The sequence below is a fragment of the Melospiza georgiana genome, chromosome 6 (assembly GCF_028018845.1).
Source record: "Melospiza georgiana isolate bMelGeo1 chromosome 6, bMelGeo1.pri, whole genome shotgun sequence".
Classification (NCBI taxonomy): domain Eukaryota; kingdom Metazoa; phylum Chordata; class Aves; order Passeriformes; family Passerellidae; genus Melospiza; species Melospiza georgiana.
The window spans coordinates 60,824,076-60,844,318 of record NC_080435.1 but is presented as its reverse complement, the minus strand read 5'-3'; the positions used below and the strand labels follow the sequence as shown (position 1 = coordinate 60,844,318).

The 20,243-nt window shown below is 47.5% G+C and overlaps 1 protein-coding gene across 1 annotated transcript; it reads right to left on the bottom strand.

Moving 5' to 3' along the window:
* Nucleotides 1-1,533: 1,533 nt before the first annotated feature.
* ATG14 (autophagy related 14) lies at nt 1,534-19,218 on the bottom strand. Its single transcript, XM_058027086.1, has 10 exons — nt 19,001-19,218; nt 14,320-14,382; nt 14,141-14,183; nt 13,652-13,733; nt 9,356-9,593; nt 8,112-8,341; nt 7,488-7,605; nt 6,364-6,454; nt 6,166-6,251; nt 1,534-3,249 (listed from the first exon to the last, which is right to left on the bottom strand). Exons 1-10 carry the CDS (start codon nt 19,216-19,218, stop codon nt 2,940-2,942), a joined length of 1,479 nt encoding a protein of 492 aa, XP_057883069.1. The 3' UTR covers nt 1,534-2,939.
* Between the last annotated feature and the right edge of the window lie 1,025 nt (nt 19,219-20,243).

Here is a 20,243-nt window from a genome sequence, read left to right as displayed (position 1 = left end):
CATGGTGTGCTCACAGCAGCCTGTGAACCACCAGTGCCCCTGGGCAGAGCCTGCTGGGCCCTTTCCCTGTCACTGCTTGACTTGAATAACTCCATCCTCTAAAGGATAGCTGGGCACCTTCCTGCACCCTGAAATCAGCCTGGAATGAGGAGCTTTGCATGCAGAAGGAACCCCCCACCTGCAGAAACATCCCCTGCACACCCAAGAGGTTTACATGTACACTGAGGGATGTTGTGTGTCTGTGCTGTGCAGGACTCCACCCCTGCTCCCATGGAGATGCAGTTGTTTTATGTAAGAGTATTTTTTATAATGGATATTGCTTATTCCACCTCTGTATGATTGCACTGTAACAGGTCTGGTCCCTGTGATGCTTCCAAGGCTGGAAATTCTTGTGTACTTTGCCCAGCACGGTGAAAAACCACACAGAAGTAACAGTCATAAATATACAACTTTAAAAAAAAATTACTGTTAAAGATTTATTGCAATAATACAATAAAATTTAGAAGAAAAAAAAAAAAAAAACAACAAAAAAACCCAAAAAAACCAAACCATTTGTGTTTAGTTACATCTTAAGTCTGGAAGTTGTGAGAGGGGGGCCGTGAGTTTCCTGGGTGTCCCACCCTGACCCTGCACAGGCACCTGATTTCCAGCACAGGGCTGGGCCCTGCAATCAGGCTCCTCCTTGGCAGCCCAAACTGGCCACCCCAGGTCACTGATCACCACCAGAAATCCTGGCCAGAACTGAAATTCCCGTGTTCATGCTACACAAAAAGTTTTGTAAACTCTCAGCTGGCTGCCTTCAAATATTTATAATTATGGATATTCCTACCCTCCCTCCCTCCCTCACCCCAACAAAATAACCTGGGAAACGAATCCTGGTGATTGCACTCAAGGTTTGGACACACACAGTTCTTCCTCAGCTACACATGTGCAAAACACTTTTTAAAAAACCACCACAACCTTGTGTTCTGTTACAAAAAAAGGTTCCATGAAAAGCCCCACCCCAACACATTTGAACACCCCCACGGTGCCCTTGTGCACTCTCAGAGTATGACACGGTTGCAAATAAATTATTTTGGAAAACATGGATAGGAAGAATATGGCTTAGAAAAGTTCTTGTGTTGGATTTTCTTTCCCCAAGTTCAGTGACAGTGCACGAAGCTGAGTCATGGCCTGACCTTGTGGGGCTCAAAGCACAAAGGCAGCAATGAAAAAGGGACTGAAATGCCTATTAAAAAACAACAACAAGAAGGTATTTAGCTGGTGGGGTCCAGTGCAAAATCCACGGGGAAGCAAAGGGGCTGGGCTGTGAGCCCAGGCTGCAATACTGGCGTGTGCTGGTGGCTCAGAGCTGTGAGTGCTAAAGTGCTGAGAGCCAGGAGAGCCCAGCCTGGCAGTGGGGCTGGGCCAGGCCCCATCAGCTGCAGCAGCCCAGGGGCCTGGGCTGTTCTACAACAAACCCAGCTCTGGGAGCAGTGGCAGGAGAGGCTGGCCTTGTCTGACAACGTGTGGAGTTAAGGGTCTTTGGTTTAAAAAAAAAAAAAAATAAGAGAAAAAGAAAAATGAGAGGAAACTACTGACAAAGGATGCCCAGCTCAGGGCTAAAGAGAAGCAGCTGCCGTGGAGGGGTGGGTGGCACATGGGTGTCACTGCCACCCCTCCTGCGTGGGGACAGGGGCAGCACTGGCCAGGGAGAGAGAAATCCAGCACAAACACCCTGTGAGGTGCTGGGAAAGCCAGCCCTGGAGCTGGGAGCAGGCAGGTTGTGGCTCTGTCACCACGCTGTGTCCCCAGGAGCTGAGGGGCAGTGCCAGAAATCCTCAGGAGGCTCCTCCTTGGCTGGCCCTGTGGAGGAACTGTCCCAGCCCTAAATGTAAACGTTGGAAGCTCTGCTGAGCAAACCACCCGAGGGTGTCCCATCCTGCAGGGCAGAGGAGGAGGAGGAGGAGGAGCCCTTGCTCACCAAGTCAGCACCCACCTCCTGGCGTTCCAGGAGCCAGCTGTGCCAGGGCAACCAAACCAACTTCTTGGCAGTCAGTAAACAACAAACCCCACCACGAACATACAGTAAAACAGGGTTACAAACACATGTAGTGTGGAGAGCACGTGACTTCACCAAACTGGGTTGAAATGGGGTTTTTCTAATGCTAAAAAGTGGCAGCATGGTGTGGTAACCGATGGATATTATTGCAACAATGCAATTCTGGATCAGCATCCAATGTGGGTCTAGCAAGAGAATGTCCAGTGTTTCTTTGGTGTATGGTATTAAGAGTACAGAGCCTGTGTGCCTCAGCACAACACAAAACTTCTACACCTACCAGTGGAAACAGCATGAAACAAGCCAGTTTTCTATGGCAAAACTGGGTAAAGATTCACAACCAAATCTAAACCAAGAGCAATTTGCTGTGTGAATTCCCTGTCCATGCTGATCATTTGTATTAAAAATATGGCAACAGAGATTAGAAAACATGTTAAAAATGCATAATTTTCATGTCCTGAATGAAAAAAATTTAGAAATACGCATTTTTGCATTATGCAAGACAGATTTAAAACACACACACGCAAAGGAAAACCCTGTAAGGAGTTAAGAAAGTGGGAACTGCATTTGCACCGCTGTCCAGACCGCACCCTGAGCAGCCTTCCTGATCCAAACACTCCAAAATCTGATTCTTCTTCAGAAAGTAGAGCTGGAGGTCGCCGGGTCCTTTGCCAATCCTCGATGCAGACAGAACCAAGACACCAAGTGCCCCGGCAGGATCCGTGGGCAGCACGGAGCTCATTTACAAAACGGGGCCCTCACAGCCGTCTTGGGGAAATAAAAAGGTTTTCTCCGTTTACAAAACAGAAGTCTGACCTTTCCTTTGTTCCAGGCACTACTTAACTGAATAGGTAAAGGTTGGTTAGAGCCCAGTCAGGGAGGGGTTGCTGGCACAGCCCCGCTAGCGGTGCCCGGTGTAGGCCTTGAGCCACGAGGTGACGGAGGCGGCGGCCGACGAGATCATGCCGCCCGCGCTGCTGCTGCTGGCGATGGGCTGCGACGCCTGCGTGCTCTGGCTCTGCAGCATCTCCACCTGCTGGGAGGGGATGTCACAGAACCTGGGGCTGGGCAGGTTCTCCCAGTCCGTGCCCAGGTCCGTCTCCTCGTCGCTCACGCGCTCGTCGCCGCTCTCGTCCGTCTCGCCCGCCGCGCTCGGCTCCACAAACTCCATGGAGTCCTCCAGGTCGGCGCTGATTTCAAAGGGGCCGGACCTGTGGGGAGGACACCATCAGTGCCTCTCCCTCCCACCCACAGCAGCCTGGGCACAGCAGAGATGGAGTGCCTGTCTCTGCCAGCTGGCAGAGGGAGCTTGGTGTCACCCCCTGGATGTGGTGACACACTTGGCCCAGAAAGGGACAGGGCTCCAGACCATGGAGGAGGAACAGGAACTTGGTGTCACCCCCTTGGATGTGACACAAACACTTGGCCCAGGCAGGGACAGGGTTCCAGACCACGGAGCAGGAACAGGAGCTTGGTGTCACCCCCTTGGATGTGACACAAACACTTGGCCCAGAAAGGGACAGGGTTCCAGACCATGGAGCAGGAACGGTGGGAGAGCAGCTCTGCTCTGGCAGGGACAGAGAAACACAGAGCAGAGAAAGCCACTGGTGATAACTCAGGGCTTCACTGAGGGGAATCCTGCCTTGATGTGGAGCAGCTTTAATTTCCAACACCAGGCCCAGCCAAGCCAAGAAAGCTCAGCTCTGTCAGGCTGTACCTGCACCTCCCAGGTTTGGCACAACCCAGCAGTGGAGACTTCCCACTCTGCCCCAAGCAACACCTCAAGGTCTCTCACTCTGAGGTTGGCCAGACACTGAACAGGCTGCCCAGAGAGGCTGAGGGGTCTCCTGTGGGGACACTCCAAACACAGAATCACAGAGTGGCTCAGGTTGGAAGTCACCACAGGGGCTCATCTGGTCCCATCTGCCCGCTCCAGCAGGGTCATCCCAGGGCACAGAATTGGGTCTGAAATGGGTCACAGATGGCTCTGGAATGTCCCAGTGAGGGAGGCTCCACACCCTCTCTGGTCTCTGCTCAGGGCTCAGTCACTGCACAGGGAAGTTCTTCCTCACGTTCAGGTGGAATTGTGGGCATCAGCTCCTGCTCGTTGCTCTGGTGCCATTGCTGGGCCCCTGGAGCAGGGACAGTGGGCAGTGCTCTGAGCAGGGCCATGGCTGCATCCCCAGGGTCCTGCAGGGTCCCAGCTGTGCTGTCACTCAGAGTTCCCTGCTGCCACTGCCTGGTGGGAGAGGCGATTGCATCCTGCCCATCCCATCCCACTGCTTTGGGCTGCCTGTATTCCAGGGAAAAAGGTGAATTCCCCACAGCAAGCAGAGTCCCTGACAGAGCTCACTCCAAGCCACAAGACTGCCCTGTGAACATGAGCAGGAATTTGATGGAATCATGGAATCATTTAGGTTGGCAAAGACCCCCAAGATCACTGAGTCCCACCATTAAACACAGACCAGAGTTTATCCAGCCTCAGTGGGAGAAGGAGCCTTAAGCAGTGATTTGTCATGGGAAATATTAATCCAGATAATTAAAGCTTGGTAAAATCATAAGCATATGAAACCAGCAGCATGTAAAGGAGATTGTCAGGCAACCACAGCTTAGGTATCTAAAGGAAAACAAAGAGAGCTGGTTGCTGCAAACTTTGCAGCCAGCTGAGAAATGAAAGGCAAACACTCCTCTTTCATCCTCTGGACAGCAATGGGAGCTCTGCCTCCTGGCAAAGCCTCCTGCTTCACAAGGCAACACAAGAAGGAGTCATCGGGGTTGAGGCCAGAAGGGACCATTAGATCATCTCCAGTGACCTCCTGTCTAACAAAGGCCCCTGAGTCCCACCCTCCTCCCTGTCCTGAGCCCAGCAACTCCTGCCTGATGATGCATCCAGACCAGGAACTCATCCAGCCTTGAGAGGATGACAGAAGGAAACTGAATCCCCACCTTCATTCCTGTGGGTAATTACTGTCTCTGCTAAGTGCATGTGCCTCATTTCAAGCAGCTCAGGCTCTCTGCTCCCAGTGGTGTCTGTAAAGCCACTCAGCAGCCTGCTGGGTATCTTACCCAGCTTTCCTGTAACCCTTCCTTTTACTCTCTGCACCCAGCTGATGCATGGGCAGCTCTGGGACACCTGCACAGGTGCCCACTGCAGCCCTGCACCCTTCAGAGCAGCTGCTTTCCTTTGAGGACACAGCTCTCCATCCTCTGGCCATTCCCAGCACTCTATTTCAGGCAGCAAGCACAGATTTTTGTCAAAATCTTTTACAAAGATGTGGCTCCCCATGTCTGTGGGCTGGCTCAGTAGGGACAGATCCAGAGAACACAAGGAAGTGGGAACAGGCAGCTCCTCTTAGTGGCACTGCAGGTTTTTGAATAAAACCAGATCCATACAAGAGAACAAAGCAGAAAAGCAGATTTCAGAACATCACTCACTGTGTTTAAGGGGGGAATAAAACATCAGGCACATCAAACAAATATTTGCAGACTGTCTTGGGCACAAGTGACTTGTGTCTGGGTTATCCCAATGGGGAAATCAGTGTTGTTTGCTTTCTTATATTTAACTTGTAAAAAAAAGAAATAAATTATTAAACCTGGTGTGTGCATGCCAGAACTGACGTTCTTTTCATCACGTTCTCAACTAAGAGAACAGTTGTCTTTAATCTTAATTTACATATAAATGAGTATTGTTTAAAGGGTCAGCTTTGGTCTAGGCAGTTCACTGACTGGAAATATTCTGGGAAAGGTTTGCCTGGGATTCTTTTCAGGGTTTGTATTTCTGGATGCTCTCAGGTATTTGCATATTGGCAAGGTGTGGGCAGGGTCACACTGGGAGCATGGCAGAGCTGCCTGGAAAGGAGTTCCTGCTCCTGGCTGTAGGGGAAATGAGTCCATCATCACTGCAAAGCCTCCAGCTGAGCCTGCCATAGGCAGGAGCACAGCAAACACACATCTGTACATTTAATTCCCTACTCAGGAGCCCCTTTTTCTGTCCAGTCTTTCCTCCTCCTGGACCTACCCTGATTTCTGTGCTGAGGACTGATCTATAGGCACACCAGAAGAGAATTTCCCTCACAAGTAACAAGGCAAAGGCATCAACTCCAAAGTTGATGTTTTGCTTTTCTTACCTGCCCAAGTTCTCGGTGTCTGGGCTGACCAGGTACATGAGGTTCCTGAGGGTATGCAGGGGGTGCAACAGATCTAAATTTACATGCTGACATGAGGAAGGGAAAAAAAACAAACCATGATCAGGTCCTGAAGGTAACCAGCAGGCAGAGCTGATATTTAAAAAGCTATTTAAAGATATGAAATGTGCATCCCCCTACCTGAGAGAAGCAGAGGTGAAGGATGTTAGCATTCAGCTTCTTCACTGCCCGTGTGAACCTGTGTCTGCTGAGATTCTCTCCACAGAATTCACTGTTAAAACACCACACACACAAAAACACACAGAAAACAAAATGCTGTGAAAACACAGCATTTACTGGAGGCATCAGCATTCCATGCCCTGGCTTCCTAACAAATCCTGGAGTAAAAATCCTCGCAGCGAGCACTTGTTCAAAGTCTGCAGCCAGTTCTAGAGTGCTGAGGAGATTAATTTTAAACCTAGCAGGACTGTGAGCATTTTATCAGCAAGCTCTGCTTGCCCTGGCCTCACCAGTTTGCACAGGACAGGTGGTGGGAACTGTAGGGAACTCAGATCCACCTGAGCCAAACTGTTTCAGATCTCCTTTAAAGTCTTGCACCATTTCCTGTTCCCAACCTTTTCCTTCTGTGAGGGCTGAACACCCAAACAAAATCAGAGAATCACAGAAGGGTTTGGGTTGGAAGGGACTTTCAGATCACCTGGTTCCAACCCCTGAGCCACAGCAAAAAGCTGAAACCCTACACAACTTTTGTGCCCTCAGTTTGACAGCCATTATTTTAAAACACTTTAAAGAATCTCAGCAGCACATCTGGAACCCGTGGTGCAGATCCCAGCTGCTCCACACAGACACCAAAATTCTAACAGTGCTCTGTTATGGGGTTTGCTCCTAGGATTTTTATGCCATTGGAATGACACTGCTGCCATGACATGTTACAGCACTTGTCCCACAGCACAGGAGGCAGCAGAGCTGTTCAGGAGCTGCTGGACTGGGCTGGGATTCTGGGGAGCACAGTGGGCTCCAGTGAAATGAAAAGTGCCATTTGTGCACTGCCATACTTCATCTCTCATGGGACGATGCTGAATATGTCAATTAGAGAGGTGTTATTTTCAACTCTGATGGCTGCTCTCCCTCTCAGGAAATAAAAAAGGAGGGAGGGACTGTTAACTGTGGTCTAAAATCCTGCTAGCTCTCCCCTCAAACAGCACAAAAATCCACAAGCCACCTATATTATCAAAAGCTGTTCCAATTAATGACTTTTTTGCTCAAACTAAGGTCACAGATTCCCCTGCTGTGTTTTTACTTGCCTGTTGCAGAGCTTCTTGGGAAGATTTACATCAAGTATGAGAGACAAAGTGTTAACAAGCTGAGTTGCATAGCACAATGCAGCACTGATGGTATGAGCAGGATTATTATGTTCCATATCTGAAAGAAATAAAAACAACATGAAATCTTTGTTTTAAATGAAGTCTTGGTGGGTGTGTTAATATGTTCCTGGAGTCTACTCTGGAATATGTCATTTCTAAGCAAGGAGAACAGCCTGAATCTAGCAATCATTTCCAGTGAAATCTGTCAGAAGTTGGAAGAAAATAGTAATTCTTGGAATTCCTGTTAAGATGATGACATGTGAACTGTGTCAAAACTGTGAATAATTAACTTTCTCCATTTCACTGTGCTGTGCATCCCAGTGAGAATTTCATGCAGAAGAAGATTTCAGCAGACTAGTCATAAAATCACAGAATGCTTTGGGTTGGAAGGGACCTTAAAAACCACCTAGTTTCAACTGGGCAGGGAATCTTCTCCTAAAATCCCTAATCTGGCATTTATTTCTGGCTCAGGCTGAGAACAAACAGACCGGTTTATGGCTCCTCATTGCCTTTTGTTGGCACCCAAAGCGTCCCAGCTGCCTGAAACCATGCCTTGCCCCTTACCAGGTCCCTGTGTGGTCTTCTTCTCCTCCACCCAGCTGTAGTAAGCAGAGTAGTCACCGTTGTTGGGGAGGATGATCCAGGGCCCCGTGATGCTGATGCTGGTGTCCCCGTTGTGGTCGTCGCACACCCACCTCCCCGACAGGTACGTGGTTCTGCGTGCCTCTGCCAGCTTGCTCACAGTGCTGGAGGTCATGGCATTGTCACTCTCTGAGGACACGTCTGCTGGGTCCCTGCAGGGCCCACAGGGGGTGCAAACAAGTGGTTGGCAATGGAATCAAACACACGCTTGGCAGGCACTGAGCTGGGTTTCACCCAGGGCAAAGTGCCGGCAGGAACGCTCCTGTAAAAGTCCTCAGTCCCAAAAGTGCTGTCATTTGTTCAGTATAGGGTTTTTGTTTGGCTGGTTTTGTAGAATCCAGGAATGGTTTGGGTTGGAAAGGACCTTACAGACCACTTCTGCAAAAGTCCTCATTCCCAAAACTACTTTCATTTGTTCATTGTGGGGTTTTTAATTGGCTGTTTTTGTAGAATCCTAGAAAGGTTTGGGTTGGAAGGGACACCTCATCTCATTCCACCCCTGCCACCTTCCACTAGACCAGGCTGCTCCAAGCCCTGTCCAGCCTGGCCCTGAACACTTCCAAGGATGGGGAATCCATATTTTAAGGAACTTTAACACTGGAAATGCAGCTCATATCTCTCAGTGGGGAGATGCAAGCACGTCCAGATTCAGATGTTCTGGGGTTTTTAATTGGCTGGTTTCGTAGAATCCAGGAATGGTTTGGGTTGGAAAGGACCTTATAAACCACTTCTGCAAAAGTCCTCATTCCCAAAACTACTTTCATTTTCTCTGGAATTTTAATACCTGTTTTTGTAGAATCCTAGAAAAGTTTGGATTGGAAGGGACACCTCATCTCATTCCACCCCTGCCATGAGCAGGGACACCTTCCACTAGACCAAGCTGCTCCAAGCCCTGTCCAGCCTGGCCCTGAACACTTCCAAGGATGGGGAATCCATATTTTAAGGAACTTTAACACTGGAAATGCAGCTCATATCTCTCAGTGGGGAGATGCAAGCACCTCCAGATTCAGATTCTTCCATCCTGGACCTCTATCTGTGGATGAGACCACAACTCCTCCTCCTCACAGACCCTAAGGGAGCCAGACCACCTACCTCAGACTGACACAACTCCCTTGTGGGTGCCTAAAACCAAGCAAAAGGATCCCAAAAGGACAAGCCTGCCATACCTCATGCTTGTCTTCACCTCCTCCATGGGGAAGATGACCGAGGTCAGCTCCAGGATGTGCGCGCGCCGCAGGTTGGCCAGGTGCTCGTACTGCGTTTTCAGCTCGTAGGATTTCTTCTCCACCAGGTCTCCCAGCTTCCTGTTGTGCTTCTGGATCTTCTCCTTCTTCTCCTGGTGCCTCTGAGCCCTGCGATAATGCTTCTGGTTCTCCTCTTTAATCCTCAGCAGCCCCTCTGTGTCTGTGAGAGCAGCAGCAGATGTTATCCCTTGGAAAAGGAGCTGGGAAGGGCTCGTAGGAAAAGCTTGAGAAAAGCTTTATTAATATTTATGGAAAACAAGATCTGTGGCAGCTTAAAACAGAAAACCCTGCTAAACTATGAACTTCTTCCAGCTGCTCAGTGGTACAACTTTTTAATCTCCTCTGGAGATCTCCAAAGAGACTGCAACTGGGATTATTCTTTCCCTATCTTTTACCCAGCTATTTCTGGATTTGGAGCACAAAAGCCAAGATTTCCCAGTTTAATTAAACTCCTGAGCTAATCATCCTGACAGAAATAGCCTGACTGTACACGTCTGCATCGTGCTGGCCAAAAAAGCCCTGCCCTGCTTGCAGCCAAAATCAAGTGCAGATAGCATCTTCACTCACCAGTCCTGGCACCTGTGCTGCTGCTGGTGTGGGTTATTTGGGATTCTCTCGTGGATCCCAACAGTGCAGCTCCTTCTTCCCACAGGGAACATTTGCTATCTCCCCATCCACTCACAAATGGGAGTTGTGCCCATGGGCTGAAGGGCTGCAACTGCCTGGATTCACTCCACGTGTGAGGCTTGGAAAAATACCCTGCAAGAGCATCTTAAAGCATCCCAGGCTGGGCCTGATGATCTTAAAGGTCTTTTGCAACCTTGATGATCCCAAAATCTGCTAATTCAGATATAAAATAAGGGGCTGCAGTAATGAGAGTCAGCCACCTCTGTCTTTTAAAAGCACAGGGAAAGATTTCTGGTGCTCTCCCCAAATTCACATTTAAAACTCTCCCTGTGCCCTAGTTTGAGGTGTGCCTGCCCCTGCAGACACAGATGCTGCTCTCTCTGAACATCAGGAATTATTTCCAGTCATCTGATCTGCTGCAATCCATAGTGTGTCTGGTAGGAAGGAAGATCTGGTGTGTGGGAGATGCAAAGGCCCAAATTAAAGGAGGTGAGAAAAGCTCCTCCATGAAGATAAGAACTAATAATCCTCAGGTTTATATAATATAAATAAGTGACCCCTGATAGAGGAGCAGTAGAAAAATCCACTTTTCTCTGAGCAATGCCAGAATCTCTATGTGTCAGCTATAATTCCCTTCCCTTTAAGCAGTCCTGTAACATCAACAGAAAATCAATTAACACTTGCAGTCATATTCCCAAACTCTCCCTTTGCAAAAAGAACAGGAGACAGGATGAGGAGGAAAAGGTCCAGCTGTTCCATTTTCACATTCATGTTTGACTTGAAAGGCTACTTTTTCAGAGTGAACTCCCTTCCCTGCAGGTCCAACAGCAATTATTTGGGAATAGGGGAGACACTGCACTGAAATTTCCTCTTCAGCAGTCCCAGTGCACACACAACTGTCCTGCCCTCTGCACAGCACCTCTGCTTCATGAGGGGATTAAAAATCTGTCCCCAGGAGAATTTCAGCACACCACTGTGTCCCACACACCTGCACTGCCTGATAAATGCAAGCCCAGGCACACTGATCTCTGCCCAGAGAGCTCTGCCAGGGATTTGCAAGCCTGTCTCCTTGAACTGCTCTGCACAGAAAGAAGGCAAACACACAGATTTTAAAACATTATTTTAAGCACCACCAGTTATTGAGGTCTCCAAAAGCAGGAACCCAGTGTTCTAGAAATGGTTTTTATTTCAGAAAATTAAACTGTGCCACATCCAAGAGCAGAGAAACAACCTTTTCACACTTTTTAAAGTGACCAAGTTGGATCCTGGTCTGTTGGCTACTCACAGCTAGAATTCATTCCTGGTCTCTCTCCAAAAGCAACTGAGCTAACAATAGGTTAGTTGGGCAATAGTCAGCTCAGTTTTTAGGTTACATCTGATCAAATTCACTGTGAGTCAAGAGAAGTTGCAAAAGTTGCAGATAATAAATTCCACAGAAGAGTGGGAAAATGGAGAACTCCACTCCCTGGTTGGTCCTAACTCTGCCACCTCCAGAGCAGAGCATTTTGAGAAGAGGTGACTAATTCCTTAAAGTCACACTGATTTCCTCTTCTCCTCCCTTCACAGGCAAAAGACAAAAAGTCATAATCTAATCTCCATAACAATAATCTTCTACCCACTGAAAAGCTTGTTTTTCTTCAACTTCCTCTTCTCTAAACCAAACATGAATTTTCTAAGCTGTTGTATTTCATTTCCAATGCTCAGACTTTCCTCAGATGATTTGTATCTTTCTTAAATTGTTTAAATTGGACACCAGGCTTCCACTGAAGCAACAACAACACCTGGCACAGCAGGATAACTGCTTCCATCTTAAATACAGCACTTATATTAGTTAACCCAGAAAGAGGCCTGAACCTTTCTGGAGCAGCACAGGATTGATAATTTTTATTTAATTTGCAATTCCCCAGATCCCTTCCTGCCAAATCTCACCACCATCCCCCATTCTGGGTTTATGTTTCTCTTTACAACAATGTGTACCCTGATTTTGTCCTTTCCAGATGATGCTGTCTATTTATCTGCATGTTTTGATTTTGGTCCTGGTCTCCACAGAAGTCATTCCACCATCCAGCCTGGCTTCCTCCATTCCACCCTCTATTCTGCTGAGCTATTATGGGAAATACTGCCAGGAACTGGGCCAGGAACTGCTGAGCTCCACCTGCCTCACCTCCTCAGCTTGACCAGTGCCACCACTCTTTGAATGAAGCTTTTCTAACCTTTTGTGATGATGACCTTGCAGGGGTTACACCCACAGCAAATTTTGTTTGCTCACAATTTCAGGCAGTGCCCAAATCCAAGCTACGTGCAGCTTCTGCTTCATCCTCCACTGCAGCACCTGATCCCCACTGAGGGGTTGATTTGACATGGATATCATGGCATAAATAACAAAACATGGATGTGACATGAATACCATAACCAAGTGATGGCTGTTTTTACCTGTCAGAGCCCCCTGGGTGTGTGACAGGATTCCTGTGCCATCACTCTGAGGTTCTGCCTTGCTGCACCCTTTGGAAGCAGGAACTGTTCTCAGCTTCCTCACACACCCTCACAGGCTCCCAAGTGCTCCACAGACCACCTCAGCTTCTTCCTTGGCTTCCACAAAGCAAACCAATGTGTAGCTATCTGTTTCCTCTCCTTAGCCTGCAACTGAGTCCTCTCATGATGTCAAATTTAACCAGGCTAAGCAGCTGATCCCATTTTCTTTGCAGGAAGATGAAGCAAAGGCAGCACTGAATGAATGCCTCAGACTTTTCTGCACTGTTATTGCTCTTTCCTGTTAATTAACACACTTTTCTGCTCCCTCACCTTTTCATCACCCATTCATTGTTGTTACTATCCATCTCCTTTTTAATTGAAAATAATTTTGCATCTCAGCCTTTTTGATTTTTCACCCCAAGCCCGTGCTAGTCCTTTATGACTCTTCTCAGGTTCTGCCTCTGCTTCCACTCTCTGTATGGCTCCTCTTGAATTTCAAGCCATAAAAATATCCCAGATTCAATCAATATGCTTCTGAATATGCTTCCTCTACTTCCCTTGCATGTGGATTGTAAGGAGAGCTGCACATTCTCTTCTGAAAAATGACCCTGCAAATTTAGTGTAAAACAATCTGATGGGTTTCAAAAACTGAAGTTTTTGAATGGAACCTACATCTTAATTTCAGTGACTCTTGCTCAAGTAGAATTTTAGGATTTTCAGACAGGTGTGGGTTAAAATTCAGCAGTTTCAGGAAATCTGTGACAGCTGCAGAGCTGTTTGCTCCTCCTTATCAAGAGGAAGTGATCAGAAACACTACACTGAATAAAGCCATCTCTAGGGACACAGCCAGAGTCACAGGCTGCTAAGCATTTGCTCTTAAAGCTGCTGCAAAACCATCTCCATCCAGCTGAATAATGTCTGCTGTTTGCTAATTAAAACCCAAGCATAAAAAGGCCAAAATCCACTCACTGATTTGCCTTCAAGTTGATTTAGGAAGCAACTCTTTGGAAATTCACCATTTTTAAAAAAAAAAACTAATGCTCAAATTCACCTCAATTGATTTTTCACTCTTAGGCACAGGGAGATTTTCCACATCACAAAAGCACAGGCATTACTCACGTCTTGTCATTTCATCATTTTCCTTGCAAATGGTCTGTTTCAGCTGCTCAATCCTCATCTTGCAAGACATTATTTTCCATCTCTGAAAAAGAACATTCAGCAACTCTAGGGCACAAATGACTTCAAACATGCTGAACTAATGATTAACAGCAAAGCCAGCAGCTTTAGTGCAAAAAGTAGCAGGATGCTCTTGAATGGATCAAAGAACTAAATATTTCATACAGTGTTTTGTGCACAGAAGAATGCCACAAACAAAATGGTGCTTAGTATAAAGTGAATCAGTAAAAGAAGTTATTGAACAAATATCTAGTGAGAAATGAAAAATTCAGACAGCTTGGAGCACTCTGCTGGCAGAGCCCATTTCAGTTTTGCTTACAACAGGCTCTTTGGTAAAGCAGCACAACGCCCTCAAGGTAAACTGTAACTTTAAACTATGAGATCTAGGAATTCAGAGAGTTTAAAAACCATGGGACACTTGGAGCAACTCACCAGCTGATCAGTTATTTCTTTCCCTTCCATGGCCTTCAAAACACTAGAGGAAAAAAACATGATTGAAAGTTTTATGACTATCTGGACTTCATCTGTCTGCAGCAACAGTGTGTTAAAAGAGACTGTTTCCTTTTATGAGATCTCTTAGCTTTTATATCAATTTAATAAATACAACTTACTGTTTTTGGAATTCTCTCTGTTTGGTTTTAAGATGCATCAGCCTTTCTTTCTTGTCTGAAAACCTGGAAGAGATTAAATTCTTTTATTGATATTTTGTACAATTACAGCACTGTAAGTTGTATGAAAAAGAGAATAAAATTGAAGCCTGGGGATTCTCCAAACCTCAGCTATCTGTCTTGATCTGGGGGAGTTAATGGCTAAATGTGTAAAACTCCTGCAGAATTCTAGAGCATGAGTCTCACTGGAATTGCAACAGAGCCTCTAAGCTGGAGAAACATCAGAGTGTTGAGCTATCAAACAAATAGCAAATTTCTGCTATTTCTAGATTTATGGCTTAGCAAGAGCAGTGTTTAGTGTGTTACAAAAAACATGGAGTACTCCAAAAGGCCTTCAGTCACTGGAGAAATGAACAGCACTACCTCACACAGCCCATGACCCACATGTCTGCTTCAGCTCTGCTGCACTGGACTCCAGGATATGGGAACTGATCACAAAGGAATTTTTTCAGATTCATTATCCTGTGTTTTCACCCTTTCAGTATACAGAAGCCACATTCTGCCCCCTTATTGTTCCACAATTCATTCTATTTTTCTCTGCAACACACAGAATTGATGATTTCATCCTACCAGAGCTGTGACATTTGGAGATTCTCCATCCCTGCAAGTGTTCAAGGCCAGGCAGGATGAGGCATGAAGGTGCCCAGGGCAGGGTTGGAACTAGATGGTCCTTAAGGTCCCTTCCAACCCAAACCATGTGATTTTATGATTTTACTTTCATTTCATGGACATTTAAGCTTTATTTAGAAAGAATAGTACAAAAAGGCTTGACAGGATGACATCTTGGATTTCCCTCTCTATTACTCTGTGGATTTGATTTCAGGCAGAACTTCAAAATGCTTCAGTTTTTTCCTTCAAGTGCTGAAAGCTTGGTGACTACCTTTGGATTCACAGTGTGTGTAACCACCCTCCCAGATGACATTAGCATTACAACAACAAAACCACCGGCTGCTGCTTTTGTAGCCAAGCAAAAGAATCTGCTTTCCTTCCAAAACAAACCCAAACCAAATGCAGGTGCTTGGCACCAAAGCCAGAGGCCACACGTGAGCTGGAGGAATGTGGTGCAACTGGAGGCCAGCTGCTCAGCCCAGCTCATCCCCTCTTCCTGTGTGTCCTCACCCCAGGAGTCACCCTGGAAATGACAAAAGGCCCTGCATGAGCCTCCTGTTTACCAGAGAGCAGAGCACACCTCCTGCACCCCGACCTTTGGCTGCCACCAGAAACACAGAGCTCACCCAGGCAGGGCACTGGGCTCACCTGGCAGTTCTTGGTTTCTGAGCTGGATCTGTGGGCACAAACCCTGACTGAACAGAATCACCCAATCCTGCCCACCACAGCAGCAAAAAGCTGAATGATCTGCCAAAGAACAGAGGAATAAATGAAGTTCTGGCTGTGGAAGGAAGACAGAAGGGTTTGTGGAAGAAGTTGCAGCTCACCACGCGCTCCGGCAGCGATGTCAAACAGCTCCTACCAAGCCCTCCAGCAGCCTCCTCCCAAGCAAACATTTCCACTGCTTTATATAGCTCTGATTTCAGCTGCACTGCATCCTGCAACTCCTCCTTCTTTATACATCTTTAGCCTTTCAGTTTGGCAAAGAAACAAAACTTGGGATGAATTATTATAGGAACTCCCATCAAATGTAAACTGAGAGGAGAGCACATCTTGAATTACCCATGGAATGTTTCTCTTTCCTCAAGTCTTATCACATTAAGGTGAGATTTTCTGTGGTTGCCTGGCTTATTTCCACATGTTCATGATTAGAGAGAAGCAACCAGAGAGAGGGGCTTCCTACATTAATCTACATATTAATCTACAGGAGTTGATTAATGCTGAAGGAGCTGAGGGCACACTATTCACTATAACTGCTGAAAAAAATCACTTTTCCCAACCAGAACCCATAGCTTGGAGAAATTAGCCAGGCTCAGACACCACAATTACACTGAGTTTGGCTTTTGCCACCTGCAGATGCACAAAGCAAAGCCATTCAGCAGTCTGGGGAACACACTCTGAGAATTAATGCACACACCAGGCTGGAGGACACTCCCAGGAGGAAGGAGAAGCTCTGAGCTGAGACCAACACCAAGATGCCAGCTTGGCTTTTGAACACACAACACATTAGTCATGAAAGGAAGGATGGCAGTGACTGTTCTACTGCAGGACTTCTGGACTACTCATCCTTAATTGTAGCTCTCCTGAAGTCATTAATCTTAACAGCTCCTCAGTCTCTCCCCCTCACAGATACGGGGTGTGATTTTTGCCAGACAGATGAAAATCTTCCAGTTTTACTGCAGTTCTTCTAAAAGTTAGCTCACAAAATTGTCCCGTGAAATCTGAAATAATTAGAACGTTAAATTGTTTGTCTTCATATAAGGAAAATTCACAAGAAAATTCTAAAAATAAATCACTGTTGGATAGAAGGAGTAATGCTTGGTTTCTTTCTATTTAACCAGGAAGATAATGATCCTTTTCCTCCATCTGCAACACTTCAAAAAGACAAATGGGAGGCCCAAGTGCCCCCAAACACTTCCACATTCTGAATTTCTCACACTGAGCCACTCAGCAAAGCCCCTGCTATGACACTCCTCCAGCAGTGGCCGACCTAAAATTAACCCAGGCACTACTAGAAGGCATAAAATAAATAAATAAACAAACAAGGGTGGCTGTAAACAGCAGCTGAAAGGCCCCCAGTGACCTGCACCTGTCCCTGCATGGCTCTGCCCTGGGCACCATTTCAAACATCTCCCCCCTCTCCCAGGGCTCACACCACGAGAAATTCAGAGACACCCACAAAGAGCAAACAAAGAAAACTGACCCCTTCCCCACTCTTAAATCATTAATTCCAAATATTAATTAGAGAATGCAAACAAAATGTTTCAGGCATGGTTTAAACATAATCCCATTATCTTCAAAACCCAAGCTTTTGTCCCTACACAGAGTTCCTGCAGCCACTGAGGATATTTAGGTTGCTAACACTGTGTTATTCACACAGGAGTGCTGTTCCTTTAATTCATTAAAATAAATTTGCCATTTTTAACGAATTGCACTACTGCAATTAATTGATGGAAAAGTTCTGAGCAGCAGGAGAAACAAAGCCTGGGGAAATGGAGTGTGTAGGGAGGCCCCAGGTTAATACAACAGCAGTGACCCCCAGAGATGGAACCGTGATGTCCAGGAAGAGAAGGGGGAAAAAAGACCAAAAAAAAAAAAAAAGAAGAAAAAAAAAGAGATTTAATCCTTGCAGTTAAAAAACACAAGGTAAATATACAGCCTTTCAGACAAATGGGGCAGTGAAAGCTTCTCAGGAAGATGCAGTGACAACTGTCAGACAGAAAAGCTGATCCTGTCTCATGTGAGAAGATAAAGAGGGTTTTCTCTTACACTGCTGCTTCTGGTACTTTGGCTAAAGCTGCTTCTTTATGACTTCATTTTCCTGATGGGCAGAGACTTCTTAAGCCTTGGTTAATACAAAACAACAGGGCTTCAACTCTAACAAAGGCTACAATTGAATTTCTATAATTAAACCTGATGTTTAGCCAAAAACTTAAGGCTGCAAAAGACACAGGAAAAAACCCAAACTTGGTTTATATTCCAAGCTCCATATCCAACCTTTTAATAGAATCTGCAGAAAACCCCAAGCAGCTCTCACACAACTCCACGTTTCCCACCCATTTTAGCCAGGCTAAATCCAGTTTGTGGTTCTCCAACATAGCTTTTTTTCCATTCAAAAAGGGAACAGACAGACAGACTTCAGTGACAGACTAAAGTCTGAGATCCTCAAGCTGACTCACGCTGGCTGACAGCATTTCCCCACCGCCGTGGGTGCCGGTGGGTGAAAGGCACCACTGTCCCCGTGTTCCTGGGGACACAAGGAGCCTCTGGAGCGAGGACACGGCCACTCCACACCCTTCCCAAAATAGCCCCAGGAATCGCTCCCAACAGCTGCCAACGAGGCACCAGGAACACGGTGCCAGCCAAGGATCAGAGCCCTTCCAGACATGGCCCTGGGGACTTTTGAAGAATCTGGGCTGGACAGCAGCGCTGGAGGAGGCACCTGAGTCATTCCAGGAGGGAATTTGTTTATGGGCACAGCGCTCGCCCAGGGAGAGCCAGCGCTCCGCTTGCCACACCATGAACTCAAGTGGATACTTTTTTTGTCCACATTTATGGGTATACACACAAGAAAATGCTTATTTTCTTTCTTATACACCTTCCTAATTTTGCTTAAAGGTTTAGAAAACGACTATTTCAAGAAGTGTTGACGAAAAGAGGTAAATCGTATGAAGTAACACCGAACGGGTCTCTGTGCCCTGAACTGCCTGGAGCTTCTGTGGCTACATCGCCACCGACACATCCGCACCTGACCGAGTGTTACTCGGGGTCACTCCTTAATTATTATTATTAAAAATATTGTTATTTCAAGGCTCGTACCGAGGGTCCTGTGTCCGCCCCCAGTCTCAGGGTGGGCCCGGCGGCCCCCGGAGCGTTCCCCACCCACACCCTGAGCCCCCCGAACCCCGGGACAGCGGGGAAGAGGCACAACCCGGCCCCCATGCCCGGCCCCGAGGCACAGCGACCGCAGCCAGGCAGGGAGAGCCCGCCCCGCTCCCCTCAGCGCCGCCGGTACCTCTCGGAGTCGCGCCCGTCGAAGAAGACGAAGTCGCCGCTCTGCACGCACTTGGCGCAGGTGAGGCGGCGGCGCGTGGTGTTGCAGAGCGGGCACCGCTCCACCGCCACGTAGAGACCCTCGGCGTCCTCCTCGGCGCCGCGCAGAGCCCCGGGCCCGGCGGCGCTGCCCCCGCCCGGCCCCGCGGGCTGCGGCCGGCGGCCGCTGGGAGCCGCCATGTTGGGGCCGCGGGTCACGTGGGACGCTGTTGCCGGGCAGGGCATTGTGGGAAGGGGCGCTGAGGCGGCGGGAGGGAGCGGGGGAGGGCGCGGGAAAAATCTTGATTTTTAATAAAAACTGCGCCCTTTGCCTTCTGCGGGAGGAAAGGGAACACCGCTGGGATCGGCACAGAGCGACGGGGGTGTTGTATTCCCGTTCGTGGGGCTTCACAGCGGGTAGCCGTACCATAAGCAGGCAGTAACGCTGCTGTGGGGACTGCGGCTCCCAGCGAAAGCGCGGTCGTGTATTTACAGTAACATCCAAATCGCTTTGTCCAAGCGGCAAATACCGAGGCACATCCTGAAAACCGACAGAGGGAGGTTGCCACAACCCAGCCTCCATGGTGGGGCGACGATGAGGAGTTTAAGACAGAGGATGGAGGAGGGTTGAGGAGAAGGGACCTTAAAAATCATCCAGTTCCAAGCTCCTGCCCTCAAAAGGAGCCCCTTCCACCATCCGAGGGTGTCCAACCCCTGCCCAGCCTGGCCTTGGGCACTTCAGGGATCCAGGGGCAGCCACAGCTTCTCCAGGCACCCTGTGCCAGGGCCTCACCACCCCTTTCTGAGTAAATATTTTTTTCCTGCTAGCTAATATTTCCTAATAGGAACCTACTCTCAGTTTGAAGTAATTTCCTCTTCTGTCTGTAGGCCATTAGAGGAGACCGAGGCCACAGAAGACAGAAAACTTAAGCAATACCCCCACATGCCCCTTCCCAAAAGAAACACAACTGCAACAACACATTACCACACATTACCTTTTTACTTTTTTTTTTTTTTTTTTTTAAGAGCAATTCCCAGCCTCTATTTCCCCCCCTTCCCAGTGTTATCAAACACTCAGCAGGAACAGCACTATGGAGGTAGAACCAAGATACCAAGATTGTTGTTTTTAAGACAAGAGTTACCATAGCAAACATTAACCTAATCAGTAGCTCAGTGAAAAGGCACAGAGCCCATTTCTTATCTCTAAGGCTTTATCTGTGCTTCTA